Source organism: Electrona antarctica, assembly GCF_951216825.1.
Source record: "Electrona antarctica genome assembly, chromosome: 10".
Lineage (NCBI taxonomy): Eukaryota > Metazoa > Chordata > Actinopteri > Myctophiformes > Myctophidae > Electrona > Electrona antarctica.
In genome coordinates this window covers 20105391-20126071 of record NC_136791.1, presented here as the reverse complement: position 1 = coordinate 20126071, position 20681 = coordinate 20105391, and the positions used below count along the sequence as shown (strand labels likewise).

The window sequence follows — 20681 nt, the reverse complement described above, 5'->3', positions numbered from 1 at the left end:
GAAAACCTTATATTTTTTTAAAACAAAGCAATGCAGCCTCATCAAAGTTGGTGTTGTAACTTTATATATTGTCAATTACTTCCATGAGAGGGGGAGAGGTGGTGGAGTTAGTTGCTTTAGCAGACATTTTGAGGGTCCAATGGAGTTAAGAGGATTTGTCCAAAGAAAATGCCAAAAAAAATCTAAAACCTCCAAAATGGAGTTATGAGGTTTCCTCCCGACAGCAACGAATTATGCTAGAAAGTGCCTTCAACTAAGCGAGTGAATGAACAGTGATTAGGCCATCTGGGGCTAGGCCTGCTAGGTTTTTGCAAAGTCATACATTGTTGCTGTTATTTTACGCTCCGTTGACTATGGAGGTGGCACAGTTATGTAAGAGCTGACACAACTAACATTAAAAAAGGCTAACCGTAAACAAACAAAATGTGTATTTATAGATGAAGTCTCATTTTGTTTTTCAGCAACGTGTTTTGCTGCAGACTTGAGTAGGAGTGCCATGTACTTATCTTCCAGAGCTCTAGGCTTTCTAGGGAGTCAACAGAGAAGAACTCACAAGATAAGAATGGGAGAAACCACTCAGCGATTAATGTCATAAAAAATATATGTATCCCACAATTTTGCAACCCATTTTTTCACCCAGTGTCAATTATCTAATGTAATCCTGGGCGCTACACTTCCTCTGCCAACCTGGGGGAGGACAGGGGGGAGTTTCCCCGGTTGGACATATAGAGCGTGGAAGGAACACGTTATTCCGATCAGTTCCTTTCCCCCCCATCAGGCGCCCCGGCTGGCCAGGGGGAGGCAGTTTAGAGACCAGTATTACTGCATGTTTTTGTGAGGGTATCTACCCTAGGAGACACGGGGAGAACATGTGAGGGTACCTACCCTAGGGGACACAGGGAGCACATGTGAGGGTACCTACCCTAGGGGACACGGGGAGAACATGCAAACTACACACACAAAGGCCCTTTCGCCAACCCCGCCTCGGGTATGGACACTGATGACGCGGAGGAGGAAACACGCCCACAGCGTCCCCAGCGGGAATCGAACCCAGAACCTTCTAGCTGTGAGGCGACAGCACTACCGACTGTGCCACCGTGACCCAGCAGCCTTACCTGAGTGAGCTCGTGCAGCACGCGGGTCAGCTCGCTGGCGTACGGGCACTGGGTGTAGTCCTCCTCCGCCCAGCGCCCGCTCCGGTCGCAGCGGCGCCACGCCTTCTTTTCCCTCTGAGTGGCAGAGGCAGAGTGAGGGTGGGGTGGGGCGTTGCCTGACGGGTGCGGGGCGGAGCCAAAGGTGGCGGGCGCGCAGGGCAGGAAGGCCAGGATGCCGGCCAGGGTCTTCGGCCACCTATTCCCCCGAAAGAGAAGAGGACGTCCAAATTTAAAATGAGTCCCACAGGATCTATATAGTCTTGCGTACAGGCAGACAACTATTCCACAATCTCCCGAATGCTACGTACTGTATATACTGTAGAGTCTGGAACTATACACCTCCCGGAATCCGAGTAAGGAAGCTGCCATTTCCGTTCACAAAAATATATTTTAAATTATCTTTATGATTGTTTATGATGATTGTTTATTTATTTTCGTGTCATGCACACAATGTGCCCAACCCTCATGGGTTTATAAGACCCCACAATTGCATTTACAGCATGTTTACATTACATAATTCATTATATTACAACTCAGATTTATACTAGTACTCTGTCTTCTTTCCCAAGCTTGACAAATAAAATCTGCCACAACAAAAGTCCCTTTGGCAAAACGTATCTCCATTTTTACATTTAAATCTAGGAAATCCCCACAGATATAAGACATCTTATTTTTATTTTTTTTAAAGATATTTTTTTTAAAGATATTTTTTTTAAAGATATTTTTTTTAAAGATATTTTTTTTGCGGCTTACGCCTTTTATTGGTTTTTGAAGGGACAGACAGTAGGCTGACAGGAAACGGGAGAGAGATGGGGGAAGACATGCAGTAAAGGCCGTGTCGGGCTCGGGAGTCGAACCCGCGGCACACTGCGACTGGATTACTAGTCGGGTGCCCAGACGGTTACGCCACCGCCTGGGCCATAAGACATCTTATTAACCAAAATATCCCTTATGTCGTCATATTTAGAGCAGTAAAACAAAAAGTGAACTTCGTTTTCAATTTCATCAAGATCACAGAACAGGCAAGATCTCTCTTCTTCAGGAGTGGCATTAAACCTGCCAGTCTCCAGTGCTAATGGTAATGTTCCTGACCTTATTTGTGCACAGAGAGATTGTTGTCTTTTGTTTAAATTATACTTCACATAAGGTTCTACGGTATATATGCCCTTTATAAGGCAGTAGGTTCTCAACTTAGGTTTATACCATAGGTCCCTACACCAGTTTTCTTTATATCTGGAGAACATTGTATTTCTAATTTGATGAACATTACATTGTAATCTATTTTGAAAAATAAAAAACAAATCATTTGAATAAAATAAACTTGTCCAGGGGTGACCACCTCTAAGATCCCAATTAAAGATCTTTTTGGTGAGTCTCTCCTCAGACATCTTCACAAGTCTATTCCATAGTCGTACCATTTCACATTTGTGTCTGATGCTTGGGGGTTCCCATCCAATATCCCTGTTAATATTGGAGTCAATTTATGGACTCCCAGAAAGGATCGAATAGCTCTATGATGCACGTTGTTACAGCTCGCATATTCCCGGAAACCCCAAACACCAGAAGCATAGTCAGACACCGGACATACGCCTGATTCATAAAGTGTAATAAGCATTGAATCCTAAACGTCCACAATGTTTAACTTTGTTCATGACAGAGCCCAGTGCCCTGCCTGCTGACTGAGCTAGGATATTGACAGCATCATAGTATAAGACAACCTTATTGACCCAAAATTAAACACAACTGAACTTCTCTGTATTGTTTTCTGTCTGAAGTGTACTATTTGGGTTTTGTCCTGGTTTGCTTCCAGTCTCCATTTCCAGCACCAGTCTGCAACAATATTCAGCATTAACTGCAGATCGCTCTCCTGTTCAGCAAGGAAGACTATGTCATCCACATATAATAAATAATATGCTTACATTTTGATCGCCAACTGTAATTCCCAAGCCAGAAGCTTTGATTTTGAGCGCTAAATCGTTTACATAAATGGAGAATAATGTTGGGGACAGTATGTCTCCTTGTTTCACCCCAAATTGTTGAGGGAACCATCCCGTTAATCTGAACACAGGCAACTGGTGCTTGGAAAAGGGACTTGATGGCATTATAGAATTTCCCATTGACACCAGATTTTAACAATCGATACTGTAGGAGGTCTCTGTTAATCCAATCAAATGCCTTCTTGAAGTCGATAAAACAGGCAAAGGTAGAGTTATTCTGCTTAATTCTTGAATGTATAATAGTAGAGACAACATAAATCTTTACATTTTATTTTTTTTATTTCCTTTTCTGCTAAGCAGCAAGCTATATATCCTTAGATGATTTATATTAGGATAAATTTGCGCGACTGTAAAGACGAAACGGAAGTGGGGAGGAGGCTCCACGAAGCTCTTCCGTTGCTCCAGACTGTATGATGGAAACATTTGGAAATTGCTAGAGGCAATAGTCTGGTAACGCGAGACTACACAGGATCCGATGAGGGCATCTCACATATTTTATACAGTATTAGTGCGGTGTTTCCCAACTATAATCCATTAAGACCCAATTTCAAAACACCCTTTTTGCAAAGAATATATGTTAATGACGTTTAGAAGATTTGGAACACTTCCCTGGGGTCTTTATGTGTGTAATATGTGGTTTTAAATTTCAGCAGTGTACATTGTGTCACAGACACTGGTCTCACTTCCTTCCTGGACTACATTGTCTCAGTAAGACAGCCCTCCCCCTATCCACAAGGAGGAGCAGTGCACCAAAGCATTATGGGAATTGTAGTCCAGGAAGGAAGTGGGCCCAGTGTCTGTGACATCATGGACACTGCTAAAATCTAAAATATCTAAAACCACATATTACACACATAAAAGTCCCTTTAAAGTTTTCTGAAAAATCACTTTTTAAATATAAGTGGACCCCAAGAATTAGCCACTGACCCCCATCTGAAAATATGTTGTTCCAGCTAGGGGACCCCCCAGAAGCAAATATTTGAGTTAAAAATAGTAAATGGTAAATGGTGCATTTATATAGCGCCTTTATCCAAGGCGCTTTACATAGATTGTGCATCAATTCACCCATTCACACACACATTCGTACACCGATGGCGGCAGAAACCATGCAAGGCACTAGCCAGCACATCGGGAGCAATTTGGGGTTCAGTGTCTTGCTCAAGGACACTTCGACACTAACTCTGGGGGAGCCCGGGTTCGAACAGGCAACCTTGCGGTTTCCATCCAGCCACTCTACCCCTGAGCCACCGCCGCTCAGGGCTTTGCTGTGAAAGAATATATATTCATAGATTTGCACACGTTTTCAAAATATAGCCGATATACAAGCTTGTAGCGCGGCACTCGGTGCCGTGCTCATGAGCTTGTATATCTGCTATTTTTCAGTAGCTAAAGTATAAAATAATGAATGTTAATGTGGTCAAACGCTAAGGTGACACACACAGCAGCCTACTTGATGGGTTAAGGGGGAAACACTGTGTAGAGCCTCCCTGTGATGGTGTGAGGCCTCGTCCGTAAGAAGTAGTCTGAAATGTTTCGCAAAATCGTAACTTTTGTAGCATTTTTGGGCGATTGTGCGTCTAGTGTTTAGTTTTTCTTCCAAAAAAGTGCAAGAATAAACCGAACTACAAGCTCACAACACGTCGCCTCATTGAGCTCGGCTCTTTCCACTATTCGTCGTACAAGAACTATATTCTGTGTGTGTGTGTGTGTGTGTGTGTGTGTGTGTGTGTGTGTGTGTGTGTGTGTGTGTGTGTGTGTGTGTGTGTGTGTGTGTGTGTGTGTGTGTGTGTGTGTGTGTGTGTGTGTGTGTGTGTGGTGGGGGGGATGGAACCACTCTATTACTGTACAGTATGAAAGACATCATCAGTCTCTCCTTCCATGTGTGTGCCAGTGATAAATGACAGGGCAAAGTCAGGCATCTGTCAATATGCTTTATTTGTGGACTGTGGTGCGTGCTGGTACCAATTTTTAACAATTACTTTGCACTTGCACTTGATGTTTTTTTTTTTGACAAGGCATTCCTCACTGAAGGTGTGTGTGTGTGTGTGTGTGTGTGTGTGTGTGTGTGTGTGTGTGTGTGTGTGTGTGTGTGTGTGTGTGTGTGTGTGTGTGTGTGTGTGTGTGTGTGTGTGTGTGTGTGTGTGTGTGTGTGTGTGTGTGTGTGTGTGTGTGTGTGTGTGTGTGTGTGTGTGTGTGTGTTGGTTTTTTCATGATTCTGAATCCATTCCAACCATTAGTTTTGCACGAAAAACACTCCTTGGGCTAAATATGGCCATAGCCACTTGCCTCATCACATTTGTGATGACGGTTATGGCTGTTTTCAGTATGGCAGTATGAGGACTACATGTTACGTAGACAGCACTAGAATTGTATGTAGTCATAGCACTTTATAGTATATATGTATAGTATAGTATCGTATTTATAGTTTCATTATATAGATATTCCACGGTTACGTTCTTAGCTTACGCATGTTCATGATAACTACTTTTTATGTACAGTATATGATGTATTGCCATGCTTTTTTGTTATTGCTTAATGTAAATCGCTCTGGATTAAAGAGCGTCTGCTAAATGCCTAAATGTGTAAATTGTACATGTATTGGCCTGAGTCCTGAGTTTGTGCTTGAAATGTACTGTAATTCTGCAAACTGTTAATAACATTTTCAATCAATCAAACAAGGGCTCCCCCTTCAGCTTCTTCACTGGCATTAGACAGGAGACACTGACTGTCACCCTGAGTGACTTCATGGGGTTCGTGAGTACCAGGCGATGCCCATTAGTTGCCTTTAATGTCAGAGAAAATAATAACATTCATCTTGCTCATTTTTGAGGATTATTGCTGGTGTCTAGGTGGCTGCGTGCATCTGTGACATCAACTAAATGCCTGGGAGTGAAATGCAAATGTCAGGGAGTGAGCGAGAGCGATTAGCATTATTAAGGTCTTTTTGGATGGAAAAAGGCTCGAACAAACGTCACACCTAGTTAGTGTCAAATATCAGACGGTGAAGAACAGAGCATTGATTTCTCCAGTATGTGCTGTCTATTGACTGGCCTGTCCGAGGCATACGACTCTCTCTCTCTCTCTCTCTCTCTCTCTCTCTCTCTCTCTCTCTAATAGGCCTATCTCACAGCCCCCTTTCCACGCCCACTTCCGGTAGATAGTGGTGTCATTTAACATTAGGCATTTACACTTTTTTTCTTTGGAGAATCTAAGTACATTTCCTAATGTTAAAATGTCAAAGACCGATAATAATATGAAGAAAACACAATGGTATAACAACTCAAATAAGTAGAATAAACCTTACCTTTACAAAACGGTAGTTTGTGGCTTGTGAAAATACCTCTTTTAACATGGAAGCCTATGGACCGCAAAAACAATAACACCACTATCTCCAAAAGGGGGCGTAAAAAGGGGGCGGGGAAATGCTGTGAGATAGGCCTATTCCCCATGCAGGGCAGCAGTCTAAGATAAGTTAATGCAAGGCTCTCACTCTCCCTAAATGAAAATAAAAGAGCTCCAAACGGAGGCGGCAGGTAATCTGTTCTGATGATAGGAACCTGCATTTCCTTCAAACCCCCCATCTCTCTCTCTCTCTCTCTCTCTCTCTCTCTCTCTCTCTCTCTCTCTCTCTCTCTCTCTCTCCCCCTCCCTCCCTCTCTCTCTCTCTCTTTCTTGTTGCAGCAGTAGTGGCTACTTAGTAATAAATGGCACTAATTCCCCCCACAACCCAAAAGAAAAGGGAAAATAGAGGGTCTCATTTTCCAGCCCATTACGCCTGTGCTCGGCAGAAACAAAGGCCCCGTGCTCGCTGCCACTGGATGGGCGTAAAGTACAGCGTGGGGGGGTGGGGGGGGCTGCTTGGGCCTGGGGCAGAGGTGGACTGAAGGCGCTGCATGGGCACAAGGAGTGAGAAGATTGATGGAGGACAGGGCGTGTGTGTGTGTGTGTGTGTGTGTGTGTGTGTGTGTGTGTGTGAGTGTGTGAGTGAGTGAGTGAGTGAGTGAGTGAGCGAGCGAGCGCGTGCGTGTGGAGGCAGTGACACTGTAGTGAGTGACTATTGTGATGTTCTGTTGTTTCGCTGAAGGACATTTTTACAGGCCTTCGATAAATTCCACGGAGAGTTAATTTATCTGGCGTTCATTGATATGCCTAACACACATGGCTGATTGTTGGCAAACACCCCATCCAGACCACAAGGACGTGTGGCTCTTCCACTCACTTCATCTTCCTTTTGGTTTTTCGTATTCAAATCGGACTCCCGCGGTTTACAACCATCTGTGCAGAGAGGAGACGACTGCCCTTGGTAAATTGGACATTAAAGCCGCTGGATTCGGTGTGCGGGGCGGTATGTGCACCATGAACTGTCAATCAAATCCGCGTGAGGACATTCTTATTTTTACCATTAAAGCCTGTTTACAGGTGTTGCCGACCAAGTTCAACTTGGCAACCTGGTACCCATCATCACACGACCCACACTGCATCCTACATCCAGTACCACATGACAAAGAAACAGTCGCACACATCTTAAATGGTTGCAGCCACTATAAAGGACTGTACATTGCCAGACATGACCGTCTGGTGGACCTGGTCTCAGACAAGATCAGAGGAGTACAGGACAGGACAACAAGAATGTATAAACACAGCACTGTAAAAATAGACTGGTTTGATCACAATGACACACATGTCAATTCACTACAAGATATTCCAAATACCCCAGATATTGTGTTCATCAATGAAATTAGAAAAACTGTCACTATCTTTGAAATAGGCTGCCCATTTGATTTGTATATGGACACTTGTTTTACATCCAAACTTATGAAATATCAGCTTTTGGTGGAACGTATTATGGCCTTGGGATATAATTGTCAACTTATTGTCCTTGTATTTGGAAGTCTGGGCCATTTCCATAAACTTGTGCTCAGGGGTCTGCAATTGGGTGGATTGCAAAAGACAAATGCAAAAAAGTTGGCTAAATACTGTTCTGTCTCAGCTATTATGGGCAGTCTGTCTATCTGGAGAAGGCGTTGTTTCATTTATCCTTAGGTGGCTTAAAAAAAACAAAAAAACAAAAAACAGTGTCAAGTAATAGTATGTCATCAATGTGCTATCTCTTTTTCCTCTGTGTGTTAAGCATGTGCAGCAGTTATATCTGGTTGGACCATATAATGTAACCTAATTCTGATCAGTGTTTGGGTCTATTGTATTGCGCCTCTTGTGCAGATTCAAATAAAGTGTGTGTGTGTGTGTGTGTGTGTGTGTGTGTGTGTGTGTGTGTGTGTGTGTGTGTGTGTGTGTGTGTGTGTGTGTGTGTGTGTGTGTGTGTGTGTGTGTGTGTGTGTGTGTGTGTGTGTGTGTGTGTGTGTGTGTGTGCGTGCGTGCGTGCGTGCGTGCGTGCGTGCGTGCAGTGACACTGTAGTGAGTGACATATTGTGATGTTCTGTTGTTTTGCTGAAGGACATTTTTACAGGCCTTCGATAAATTCCACGGAGAGTTAATTTATTATCTGGCGTTCATTGATATGCCTAACACACATGGCTGATCGTTGGCAAACACCCCATCCAGACCACAAGGACGGGTGGCTCTTCCACTCACTTCATCTTCCTTTTTGTTTTTCGTATTCAAATCGAACTCCCGCGGTTTACAACCATCTATGCAGAGAGGAGCCGACTGCCTTCAGGACTTTCTATCAGAATGGGGGAGGGATTAGGCATAGTTTGTTGGTGAGTTTAAGGTTAGGGTTTTTTTGTGGGGTTATAGTTGGGGTCCATTGTTTTTGACCAGAGTCCTTGCGAGAATCACAGGGCATACTGTATGTTGGCTACAGCCGTGCACGATCTGCACTTGGATGAGCAGTCATAAAATATCTGCATGCAATCATAAGCATTTAAATGCTTGCAGTGGAGCTCAAATCAAATACTAAAAGTCAGCAGTGTAACTTTCATACCAGATTAGAAGGTGAAGTCTCCAATATCTACTCATGCACACTGTTGAGCCATGAAGCTCTTTCACAATAAACTGAAAGGCTAGGAGCTGAGAGGGCAACATTCATGCACATTTAGCGCGCAAGAGGCCATTTAACCATGAGGTCATCTCGACGTAACCGTGTCAAGGGCACTCACCTGAAGTCTCCCTTGTTGTTGCTGACTCTGTCGGCCGGGCAGTACAGCGCCGAGGTCTCCAGAACAACAATCTCCATCTGACGAGACCTGTTGCCACGGGAACTGGTGACCTGGCACTCCCAGATGCCGGCGATGCCCACGTCAATGTTGGAGAGGATGACCTCGCTGGAGGTAGAAACAAAACAGACAGGCTGTAAGCAGTGTTGTTTTTGTCGACTAAAACTAAGACAAAACATTTTCGTCGACTACCTTTTTTCACTGAAGAAAACTAAATGAAAACTAAGCTATGATGACTAAAACTAAGGCTAAATTTAGACTTTAGGAAGACTTTAGGAAGAGGACTAGTGGACAAGAGATCCACTATAAGTCATTTTACACTTGGTCGCATCTTATGATAAATCAAAAGAAAATTGCCTGCCGGCGGATTACGGTCTGGAGAGGCTCAATTGTACGCCCATTTCCTACACCAGACTAGAGAACTGGGACACGGTATGCAATATGGGCGGGCTTTGGTACAGTGACGTTCAATGCTTGAGACCTTTGACTGACAGTAGCTCTGACCAATTGCGTCAAAGAGAAAATGTTTGAACCCGCCCCCCAGGAAACAAGTTCCATAAACAGCATCTCCAGACTCAAATACCACACGACAGTGTGATTTGAGTCTGGCTTATTAGCCAGGCTATGTGTGTATGACTGTGTCGTGTCGCGTGCGTGCCTTATTTAAACTAATTCTATCAAGGGAGCCTTATATGCATGTGAGTGTGCTATGACTGAATGTTGGCCTCAAGTGATCATTACTCATTCTTATCTGCTTGGTCAAATGGCTTCCTATCACAACGAGGATTGTCTGGTTAACCCAAAGGATGGATGAAGTGGCCACAAGGACTCCACACCATGACTGACTCAAACTGGAGGATGTCACGGCTTTATGTTAAATAATAAAATGGGATGGCATGGAGAGATTGCTAGGCAACTGACATTATCATCACCATGGAAATACTTTCTCCCTGAGAAACACCAGCTATGACATGAACAACTACTGTACAAGCTGTAGTAAAATCCACATTGTGTGCGTGTGCGTGTGTGTGCGCAAAGAGAACATTTTTGCTGCATTCTTGTGGAATAGAAATAGACAAGTTTCCAAATCTGACTCTGGGAGCAACACTGCGGCTTCACAGATGGGAGCTTTGTGTCAATTGACATTCAAATCATAAGTGACCGGCTGCAGATGCCACTTAAATGTTCTACAGCTGAGTGCTCTTTGATGTGGACAGGTTCTAATCCTCGACAGAGTTTCCTGCAGACGAGGATGTGGAGAAAATGTGGGTTTCTGAAGTGTCCACACAGCCCTCCTATGAGGCACAGACCGAGTAGACAAAAACGGTTGTCATATTATAATGAGCATTTGTGAAGAACAATTATATGAAGATGTGGTTGAAAATGGGTGAAGTAGAGTCGCCATTTAATCAGCTAATGGGAAACACAAATGCAAATTGATATTGCATTAATGGCTATAATATGATGAATAATGTTGCGTTAGTTAGCTGATGTCAGTGTAAGTCAAGTAAATGTCAAAAGAATAAAGCTGTTCTTAAAAGAGTGCACAGTAAAATAATTCAGTTTTGTCTGTGTGCGATCCGCTGAATTCCTTGCACATAATCGATACACCACGGTGCAATTTGACCAGCTGTTTGTGTTGTGCAGTAGAAAGTGCAATAAAATCTGGGTATTCTGAATCCCCTGGACCGTCCTTCTCTGTCTGGTGACTTTGCTTCAATGACGGCGTGCAATTCTGTTGGGGGAGAAAATGAATAAAATAGGTCCTGATTCAATCTCATGTGTTCAGCTAAGTGTGTGTGTGTGTGTGTGTGTGTGTGTGTGTGTGTGTGTGTGTGTGTGTGTGTGTGTGTGTGTGTGTGTGTGTGTGTGTGTGTGTGTGTGTGTGTGTGTGTGTGTGTGTGTGTGTGTGTGTGTGTGTGTGTGTGTGTGTGTGTGTGTGTGTGTGTGTACTGTACAGTTGACTAAAATCAACTCTACGCTGGCTTGTCATCTCAAGCGATGTGCCTCATTCATTTCATAGTTTAACAGCGTGACTGGGGGGGAAAGTTGTACACAGGCTGGGTGTGCCATTACGCATAATGAAGCTTATTGAGGAGAATGATTCACTGGCGTACACTGCTGTCATGTTGGTGCCTCTGATCTCACTCATCTGCACTCCCCCTCAGCCGTCAAAACATTTGGAGCTAAGAGAGATTGCTAATAAATTATAATTTGTGGTGTTTCTTGTCCCACGGCTGTATCAATCAATAGCTTTATAGTCTTACTGCGGTGCTACATGAACACACACACACACACACACACACACACACACACACACACACACACACACACACACACACACACACACACACACACACACGATTTCTAGATTTGTCTTTCAGTCTCTCTGTAATCCCCCCCATGTCACTGAATCTTTAGAAAACAACATGCAGAACCAGTCTTTCAACCTATTTGAGAAAGATCAGAGCATGGGCAGAAACCAGAGACCAGAACCTGCTTTCACCATGGTGGTGGTGGTGAAGATGGTGACAGGGCCTTAGGCATGCATGCACACATACCGTGTGACAGATCTGTTATGTGAGTGACACAGGGCTATACGAGTCCACTCAAACCCTGAATGGTCCACACAGAGGGGACAGTTACATCAGCAATGAACTGGGGCCAACCCACTTCCCCCCCAACCTCCCCATTGCTCTACTTTTGTCTCTCTCCCACCAATTGATTCACAATGGAAGACCATACTATACATAAATACTTTCTGAATATAGGATAGGTCCCCCCCCCTCACGCCCCCCCCCCCCCCTACACACACACACACACACACACACACACACACACACACACACACACACACACACACACACACACACACACACAATGACGACACATGGGGAGAACGAAAGGGAAGTGTCCAGCAGCCTATTATGATATTATTATGATAAACCTTGCACTGGAGATCCAAAGCAATTTATTTTTCCTACTAGGTGGTCGGAATTCCAATGCAGCTGTTGTTTAGTCGTCACTGTCTCTTGGTAATACCTTTCATTGCTTTAATATCCTTCTATAAATGCACCATGTCTCTGCGTGTGTGTGTGTGTGTGTGTGTGTGTGTGTGTGTGTGTGTGTGTGTGTGTGTGTGTGTGTGTGTGTGTGTGTGTGTGTGTGTGTGTGTGTGTGTGTGTGTGTGTGTGTGTGTGTACTGTTGTAATCCACGTAACTCGAGAACCGTTCGCCTTCAAATTCGCCTTCAAATTCGACACACGCGTTCCACGTCACCACAGGGGGTGCAGTGTCGAGTCGGGCGGACCGACGGTTGTCTAGAACCAGCACAAAAGGCCTCTGATTGGGCTCTGGACTGGGCCCCTGCCCAGTGTCCATATATGGAGCTGGCCTGTTCTGACATCATTCTGAGTCTATGACGTCTGCATAGACTCCATATTTGGTCATGCCTGACAAAGAACTCCATATATGGGCATAAAAGGGACACAGACATAATATCTGGGTGGGGCATCCATTTCCAACTTGCATCGTACAGCAGTGCCCAAACGGCACCGCTCTAGTTTATAAAACCCACCGAAAGAAAAACATGACGTCTAATGTCGTAATTTAGTGCCCTAAACAAACATTAAATGTCCATAGACTTGGTTGCCATTATGATCTTGCATTGGATTGCATGAGGTGGAGGAGCCAAGAACCAAGTCTGCTCTGTGCTGAAACAGGTAGACGTCAATGTCTACATTTCTCTGCCTGTATACAACCTCTACTGTATGCTCATCAATGGCCAGCTATACCTACAGTGTAAGTCCACGGCCCCTGGGGGGAAAGGCGAAGTCGGGGCTGGGTGCTGTAAAGCTCGGCACGGGCCAAGCCGACGAAGCCACCTTCGCTCGGAGCCGCGCGTGGAATGCGAGCGCCCAGTGGGCCACTTTTGGTAAGCAGAAATGGCGCTGCGGGATGAACCGAACGCCGGGTTAAGGCGCCCGATGCTGACGCTCATCAGACCCCACAAAAGGTGTTGGTTGATATAGGTTGATGTGTGTGTGTGTGTGTGTAAAGCATGTAGATGGGGTCCCCTTGGACTCATTAGGACCATTTACATATCCTCTTGTAGCGATACTAATATCACTGAGTGGATATTAGTCTCGTCCCTCTCAGCGTTACATATTTAAATACTGGGCCCTGGTTGGTTATAGCCTGGTTCCAGACGAATCCGGTTGACCGTCACCTGCATTTCGGCCGTGAAGTCCTCCCACAATTGAGGTGGGCCAGACTTAATCTGCTGCCTGGGGCGATATGCATTGCTATGGCAGATGAAGGCTGGCTAGTGGCTACGCGAGGCTACCATTTACAGCTTGTTTACATACTGTAATCTGTAATGTTGCGAGACCCTGAACTTTACATTCTGTCCCCTCAGCTGATAGATGTTCAGAGGCAGGGATGTATACTCTTAATGCAAATCTGGAGTTGTTGGGAGTGTAAAATGGTTGGTTTTCATGTGATAAACTCCAGTGCATTTAGACAAGGAGGAAATTAGCACCAGTGAACTATAGGAAGGTGCACTCAGTAAGCAAACGGCTCTGCCAGGAGGCAGAGAGAGGCCCAAGGTACAAAGGAACCAGGTGGTGCAGAGGCAGGAGAATTTTGTACAATCTCAGAGTTATGGTGGTCCTTGAAATGAGAAAGGAGGGACACCCGCACACTGCCACTTGCTGCGTTCAGCGCATTTTATTAAAGCAACGTTTCGGTCTTGCGTCCTTCCTCAGGCTTGCTTGAAGGTCGCAAGACCGAAACGTTGCTTTAATAAAATGCTCTGAACCCAGCAAGTGGCAGTGTGCAGGGTCCCTCCTTTCACATTGTATATGCCTCGTCATCATCGCACCTGCTCCAAACCTACCGGGTGTGCGGAAGTCATCTCTCTATAGGTCCTTGAAATGAAAAAGGAAAGTTCACATACCAGCTCTGACAGAGTGACAGTGTGATAAAACCAGAACTCTCGACTCACAACACGTGCAGTCGCCTCGGGCATACTGCACAGCCGGCGTCACTGCTCTGCCTGCTATTCCTATAAGCGTATAACCTCAGTAAACTATGCCTACGGCTAAACCTAACCTTATTCCTACCCTTTACCTCAGTAAAACCGTGCCAAAACCTAACCCTATTCCCAAGCTTAACCCCATGCCTAACCCAAAACCTATTTCTAACCTAGAGAAAAGGGAGAAAAGAGTGAAGAAGGACCGCATCTGTTTGGCCAGAGTAGAAACCTCCAACAATTCACCCTTTGTCAAGTCCCACCCATGGTTGTGCCCCTCTTCGCACCCATTGGTTGCTGTTTCGTGGTTGGACAAAAATCCTTACTCTCCGTCCACTACCATTGAAATAACGTGTTTTTCAGTTGCTTCGTATTAATATTCTGTGCGTTCAATTCTTATTTTAAACTTGTTGTCAGTAAAAAGGAACATCACAGGCGCAGCATGGTGACTGGGCATATCATGTTTGCTGTCATTACTCGGGGAATAGGAATAGGTACCCTATGCATCCTCTCCAATCTTGAGTCATGACAGCAAGTTAGGTTTTGGTATTTATGTTGGTATGATGGTGTTCATGGAACGCCATGATGTGCATATCTGGGATTGGCTACAGTGGCGGTCCATAGCTTTACGCTGGCCGATTTGAAAAACAAAAAGAACAAAATGAAAGATCATTGAGGTCCTCGGCCAGACACGGAGACACTATAGGCCTGGTAGACGAGAGATCATGATTTTAGATCGTATATACTGTCTCTTCCTAATGAGGACCTTCTCTGCACTCCATCCACCAAAGTGGACCTATATCTATAATAGATCACCTGATGAACTTTGAGATAAAATCGTGTATGCATGGATGGACACAATGGAAGTCAGTCTCCATGGCAACTGATGTGTGGCTGCACAAAAACCTGCTCATGGCTGCAGATGAGCTTGAAGATTTTCAAGTCTTAACCACATCAGGAACAACAAGAAAAGTTCCAGCAGGGGAAGGAAAGAAGGAAGGAGGATTAGAGAGAGAAATGATCCGAGCAGGAAAAGTGAAGCTGTGTGAGATGAGATGTGTGTATGAATGTAAAGAAAGGGGGAAAATGCTAATCAGATTACGTGCGTGAGCAAGACCGGCGGGAGCCACTGTGTCGGGCACACACGTGTGAAATGGAGAAAATGCTTTGTTCGTTTCGTTTCCGTTCCTCTTTTCTTTTCTCTTTTCTCCTGCCCCCGAGCAATATTTCGGAGGCAGGCCCTTTCGTTTTGCGTGCAGAGATTAGAGCTGATTAAAAATGGAGGGGATTAAGAAAGATACCTGCAAAGTGTCAGCTAGCTGCAGGGTGCTAAAATGTCTGATTAATGAAACATGATTCACAGGCTGGTCGGGCTGCTGCTGCTAGCATCACTAATACCAGGGAGTTTGGCCCTGCCAGCATTACTCAGCAGGGGAGCCTGGCCCACACACCAAAACACCATTATGGCTCTCGGGCCTTTATTTTTGGCTGCTAGCTCGCCGCTCGCTGTGAGCGATAGGAAACAGATCGGCTTATCACCCGGCCTCTGCCAGCGAGCGGGGAATGCAACACAACAATGACATACAATGCATTGTGGCAGCAAGAACTATGTGGCTCTCACGCTGTACGTATACGTACGGGCAGCCAGAGAGTAGACACATAATGCAACTCAATACACCATATACACTGTACAGCAAAGTGTCCTTTTGAAAGTTTGTTTTTTGGACAGTTTATTCATTTAATTTTTGTACAGTGTACAGTATGTGGCCTGTGGTGACATCGATCAATTTTGCATTAAAACCGTCTAAGATATTATTTATGCCCCAACATCTATAAATCTCACACACTATTAATTAAGGCAGCCATGGCGGTTCCAGGCGCCACACAATTGGGTGCCCTTTTTCACTTGAGCACCTGCCCCTCAAAATGTCTGTGCACGCCACTGCTTTTCGATTCACCTTCAAAGAGGTCACTTTGTTGTGGTTCGCCGATCACACCGCTGCAACCGGCAACCAACAAATCCAGATCAGTTTAAGCCACATGCTAAATCCTGTGTATTCAGTGTTTCCTCTCCAGTAGGGCATGATCGAGGGCGAGGCTGACTGACTCGGAGGACATTTCACCAAGGTGAAGCACGTCAACGCGCGGGCTCCAGTAATGACTAACATTTTGTCCCGTGCAGCTAAAGCGGCAGTGACAGCATTTGGCATGTCAAGGGCCAGAACATTAGTAATCCCTGATCCGTTCCTTTTTTTAATGAGAGCTAGCAGAGGGCCAGTAAAGTCACCGCACCTCTAATTTGCCCCAAATGTCCCTCAACGCAGTCATTTAGTATGTAAGACCGAATAGGGCTGCGGGTGAAGTCCCAGGCATGTGAGCACAGTGTATTTATGTTGGACCGCGCATTCTTTAATTCAGTCAACGACGGCTGTTCCTCGCCTGGTTTCTACTAGGAGACAAGCTTTGAGCTTCAGGTGCCAAAAGCAACATTACCTTATAGGTTCCACCCAGGGGGAAGGGGGGGACATTGCATAATGTGTGTATACAAGGGGGAGAGCTGCGGTTAATTTGCGAGCGGGGCACTAATCAGAGCGGGAACGAGGTGGAATCCATCACCGTTGTTCCGTTGGGACGTCGTGGCCGGTGGAAAAGGAGAGTGGAGGTTCTGGTGAACCCAGAGTGGAGCGTGGGGAGGTGGGGAGAGGAGGGGAAACAGTACAGTGTGTGCTGCTGGGACCGAATGGTTGGAACAGTGCTGATGACCTACGTCACCAAGTCAGTGCAGAGCCAACAGTGAGGGCCGCTTGCATAAGGAGTTCCCAGTAGACCGACAGACACCCAGCAATTGACAGAATGAGCTGCCTCCTCCTTTCCTCTTCTCTTTTCTCTCCTCTCACCTAATTCCGTCCCCTCCTTCGCTCTCCTCCCTTCATTTCACCTCTATACCCTACTCTCACTTATCTATTTTCCTCTCCTCCGTTCTCCTTTCTGCTCCTCTCCTCCCCTCCATCACCTTTCCTATTTTCTTTACCCCTGTCTTTTTCCTCTCAACTCATGTCTTCTGTCTATTCCACTCCACTCCACTACTATGTGGAGAATAGTGTCCATTGTTCATCATTCTACACTCCATTCATGCATGCAAGAGATGAACTTACAGTAGCTAAATGATGGCCTTCTATGCAATGTGCGAACTTGAACTGTGTTTTAGCATTAGCCTATAGACTACATCTCGAAGTATAGTTGACATTATTGCCAATAACTCATTTCTAGAGCATAACAGTACAGTACAGTACAGTACAGTACAGTACAGTACAGTACAGTACAGTACTTTATAAGTACCAGACTTATGATGCGAATGTCTGGCCAACATTTTCTCGTTCCATTAATGGGACGATGGTCTGATATACCGTACAGAATATACTGTACCATGCATTTTTCTCGGTAGCTCATCGGCAGAGCACTAACCGTTGGACCACAATGTTCCGGATCGATCGCCAGCCCTGCTAAGGACGTGCAGTAATACTAGGAGATTCTAAGTGTTGCTCCACCTCAGCAATCCACCTCTCATGAGTCTAGCTAGTCTATCCACCTCTCATGAGTCTAGCTAGCGCATTGAAAAGTGGACAGACACCCTTGTTCTCGTCCGATACAGACAATTAGCCTTGACCTACATACTTATGGTCAAAGCTGTTAATAGACAATGACATTGTCAGACAGAATTTGTTGTTTCTTCTTTATACGATGCAAATGTATTGCCTGCATATTATGTGATAATATACCCAAAAGTCACTGTAGATATGAAAATAATACAGAAACATCAAAGCAGGTACAAGTCTGCACCACTGGTAAATCAAGTGATCACATACATTGTCTTTTTATACTATCGGGGCAACAATGTTACTAGAGCAATCCTTTCTGTCATGTGAAGTCTGTATAAAAGGTTTGAGATGGAGAATGTCTACTACGTCTAAAAGATCATTTGTGCATTTGTGCGCAGGGAAAGTAGATAAGTTGCAGACTTATCATTTTTATGAATTAAATATAAATGGAGAAGGAGCAATGTTGTTATGTCATACAGTCAGGCCTCAGGAAAAGGCTGCTTGCTCCCCTGCTAACAAATGGTGATTATCTAAAACTAACTAACTAAAACAGAGCAGCTTGTGCATATTTTCAAATTGAAGGAAACTGGTGGGATTGTTACTTTTGTTAGGGATAATGTTACAGTCATATACTTGTGAAGTGTATACCCTTCACAAGCTAACCTATTACAAACTCAGTCGACATTGCAATTCAACTTTAATCTAGAATCATGGCTTATAGCTAATAATTATCAACAAAACTAAAACAAACATGATGCTCTTCGGGACTAATCAAAATATTAAAGCACAAACTAACAATCAATCATTCAATATCTCCTGTCTCGATGGTACACAACTGCATAGAGTTGAACAATTCAAATATCTTGGTCTCTGGCTTGACTCAAATCTATTTAAATGTCATATAGATGAACATAATCCGGAAAATCAACTTCAGTACTGGTGTTCTATACCGCAATTCTTGATTATGCAGATGTAGTTTATCAAACTGACCCTAAAACAAACCTTCTTCCTTTGATCTCAGTACAGTATATATAACAGTATATATGCCCATATATGACCCACCACTGTACCTTGTATGAAAATCTCAACTTTACCATCTCCCACCTCAAGAAGACAGCAGCACTGGCTGCAGTTCATCTTTAAATGCATTCACTTCAATTATCCACAGTATTTGAAACAGCTTATGATACCATACACTTCACATCACATCAACTTAGACATTGCTCACAGGTTTACTTTTATATACCTACAGTTGGCAAAAAAAATAATGTATGCACTAGTGCCTTCCTAACATTTTAGTCTAGTTTTTATTTGTTGACGATATATGTTGACGTATATTTAGTCTTAGTTTTAGTCATCATAGCTTAGTATTTATTTAGTTTCCATTTAGTTTTCGTCAGTGGAAAACGGTAGTCGACGAACATTTTTCGTCTTAGTTTTAGTCGACGAAATCAAACACTGGTCAATATGCATTTTTCTCAATGGTAAAAAAAAAATCACACCTGTGTGAACTGAGTGGTGCAAGGTCTTATATAGCCTGATCAGCTGTGGTCTGACGTAATGTCAGTGACCATAGTAACCATGCTCATTTTTTGGGGTCCCACGTACAGGTACACACACGTACAGGTACACACATACATAGACACATACATACAGACAAAGCTGGTTGTTGGAGTGGTTTGCACCACTCAAAAATAATGCATCACTTGCACAGGAAACCAGGTTCAAATCCAGGGTAGAAGAGGAAAGTTACATACAGTAGTGTAGCTTTCTAAGTTCAAAATGTTCCCTGAATTAGCCAAGCGGCAAGCAAAGATGAAGAAACCCCCCCATGGGTAGGCTACACAAGAGGGGCTCAAAGCAAGTCATTGAACTCAATTGAACTTTAGAGTCATGCAAAACACAGAATTTCAGTTTAACTTTTAGAGCCAAAACATTCAGAATTTCAGCTAAGGCATGCTTAAACACACAGTATTGTTTTATTTATGCTGTGATCAGGGCATCCTTGAAAAAGAGAGCTTGCTCTCAATGGGCCCTCCCTGAATAAATAAAGGAAAAGAAAGAAAGAAACAGACTGATTGTGCAAATAAAGATCAAACCATTATTTAATTTGTTGCTTCAGTAGCTTTGATCACTGTTAATCAGATATGTATAAATGTACTTCACTATCTGTTCCAGTATTATCAAGTGAGACACTTTCAACCTCAGATGACTGATAGACACATGCGCACGCACTGCATTATGTTTACTTTATTAGGATATGAGGCAGATCAAACGTTTTCGGCAGTAAATCATCTCTTTGAAGTGCGCGACATGGCGCAGCTTTTAAACCCCATTTCCCAGACAGAGCACCCCAAAGCCCGAGCAGATGGTCCGTCCAATAACAAAACAGATAGTCAACCCTTTCCGCAAAAACTCGCTGACGTGAGCACTTCATGTTTCTCCCCCCAAGCGCCTTGGGGAACTATCTCTCTCTCTCTCTCTCTCTCTCTCTCTCTCTCTCTCTCTCTCTCTCTCTCTCTCTCTCTCTCGGCTCTTCCAAAAATACCGTACCATTTGGGATGCGAACGATTTCCGGGTCAAGGCCGGAGTGTGGAGTGAGCGAGTGAGCAGGGATTTTGGTATTGGAATTTTGGTTCATGCACTCCCGTGTCCCGCGATGCTTCATTTCCCAAACTATGTGATCAAGGTTAGTAAGGGCCGATTCATTTTCAGTAGAGCCG

The 20681-nt window shown here is 44.3% G+C and overlaps 1 protein-coding gene across 1 annotated transcript in view; it reads right to left on the bottom strand.

Annotated features, from left to right (window-relative positions):
* Positions 1 to 20681, bottom strand: part of adgra1b (adhesion G protein-coupled receptor A1b) — a 244545-nt gene that overhangs the window by 154389 nt on the left and 69475 nt on the right. The window contains exons 8-9 of the mRNA XM_079513357.1: positions 9271 to 9435; positions 1116 to 1350 (exon numbers count right to left, since the gene is read on the bottom strand). Coding sequence (XP_079369483.1) covers positions 1116 to 1350; positions 9271 to 9435 — 400 coding nt within the window. The remainder of the gene's footprint in view (positions 1 to 1115; positions 1351 to 9270; positions 9436 to 20681) is intronic.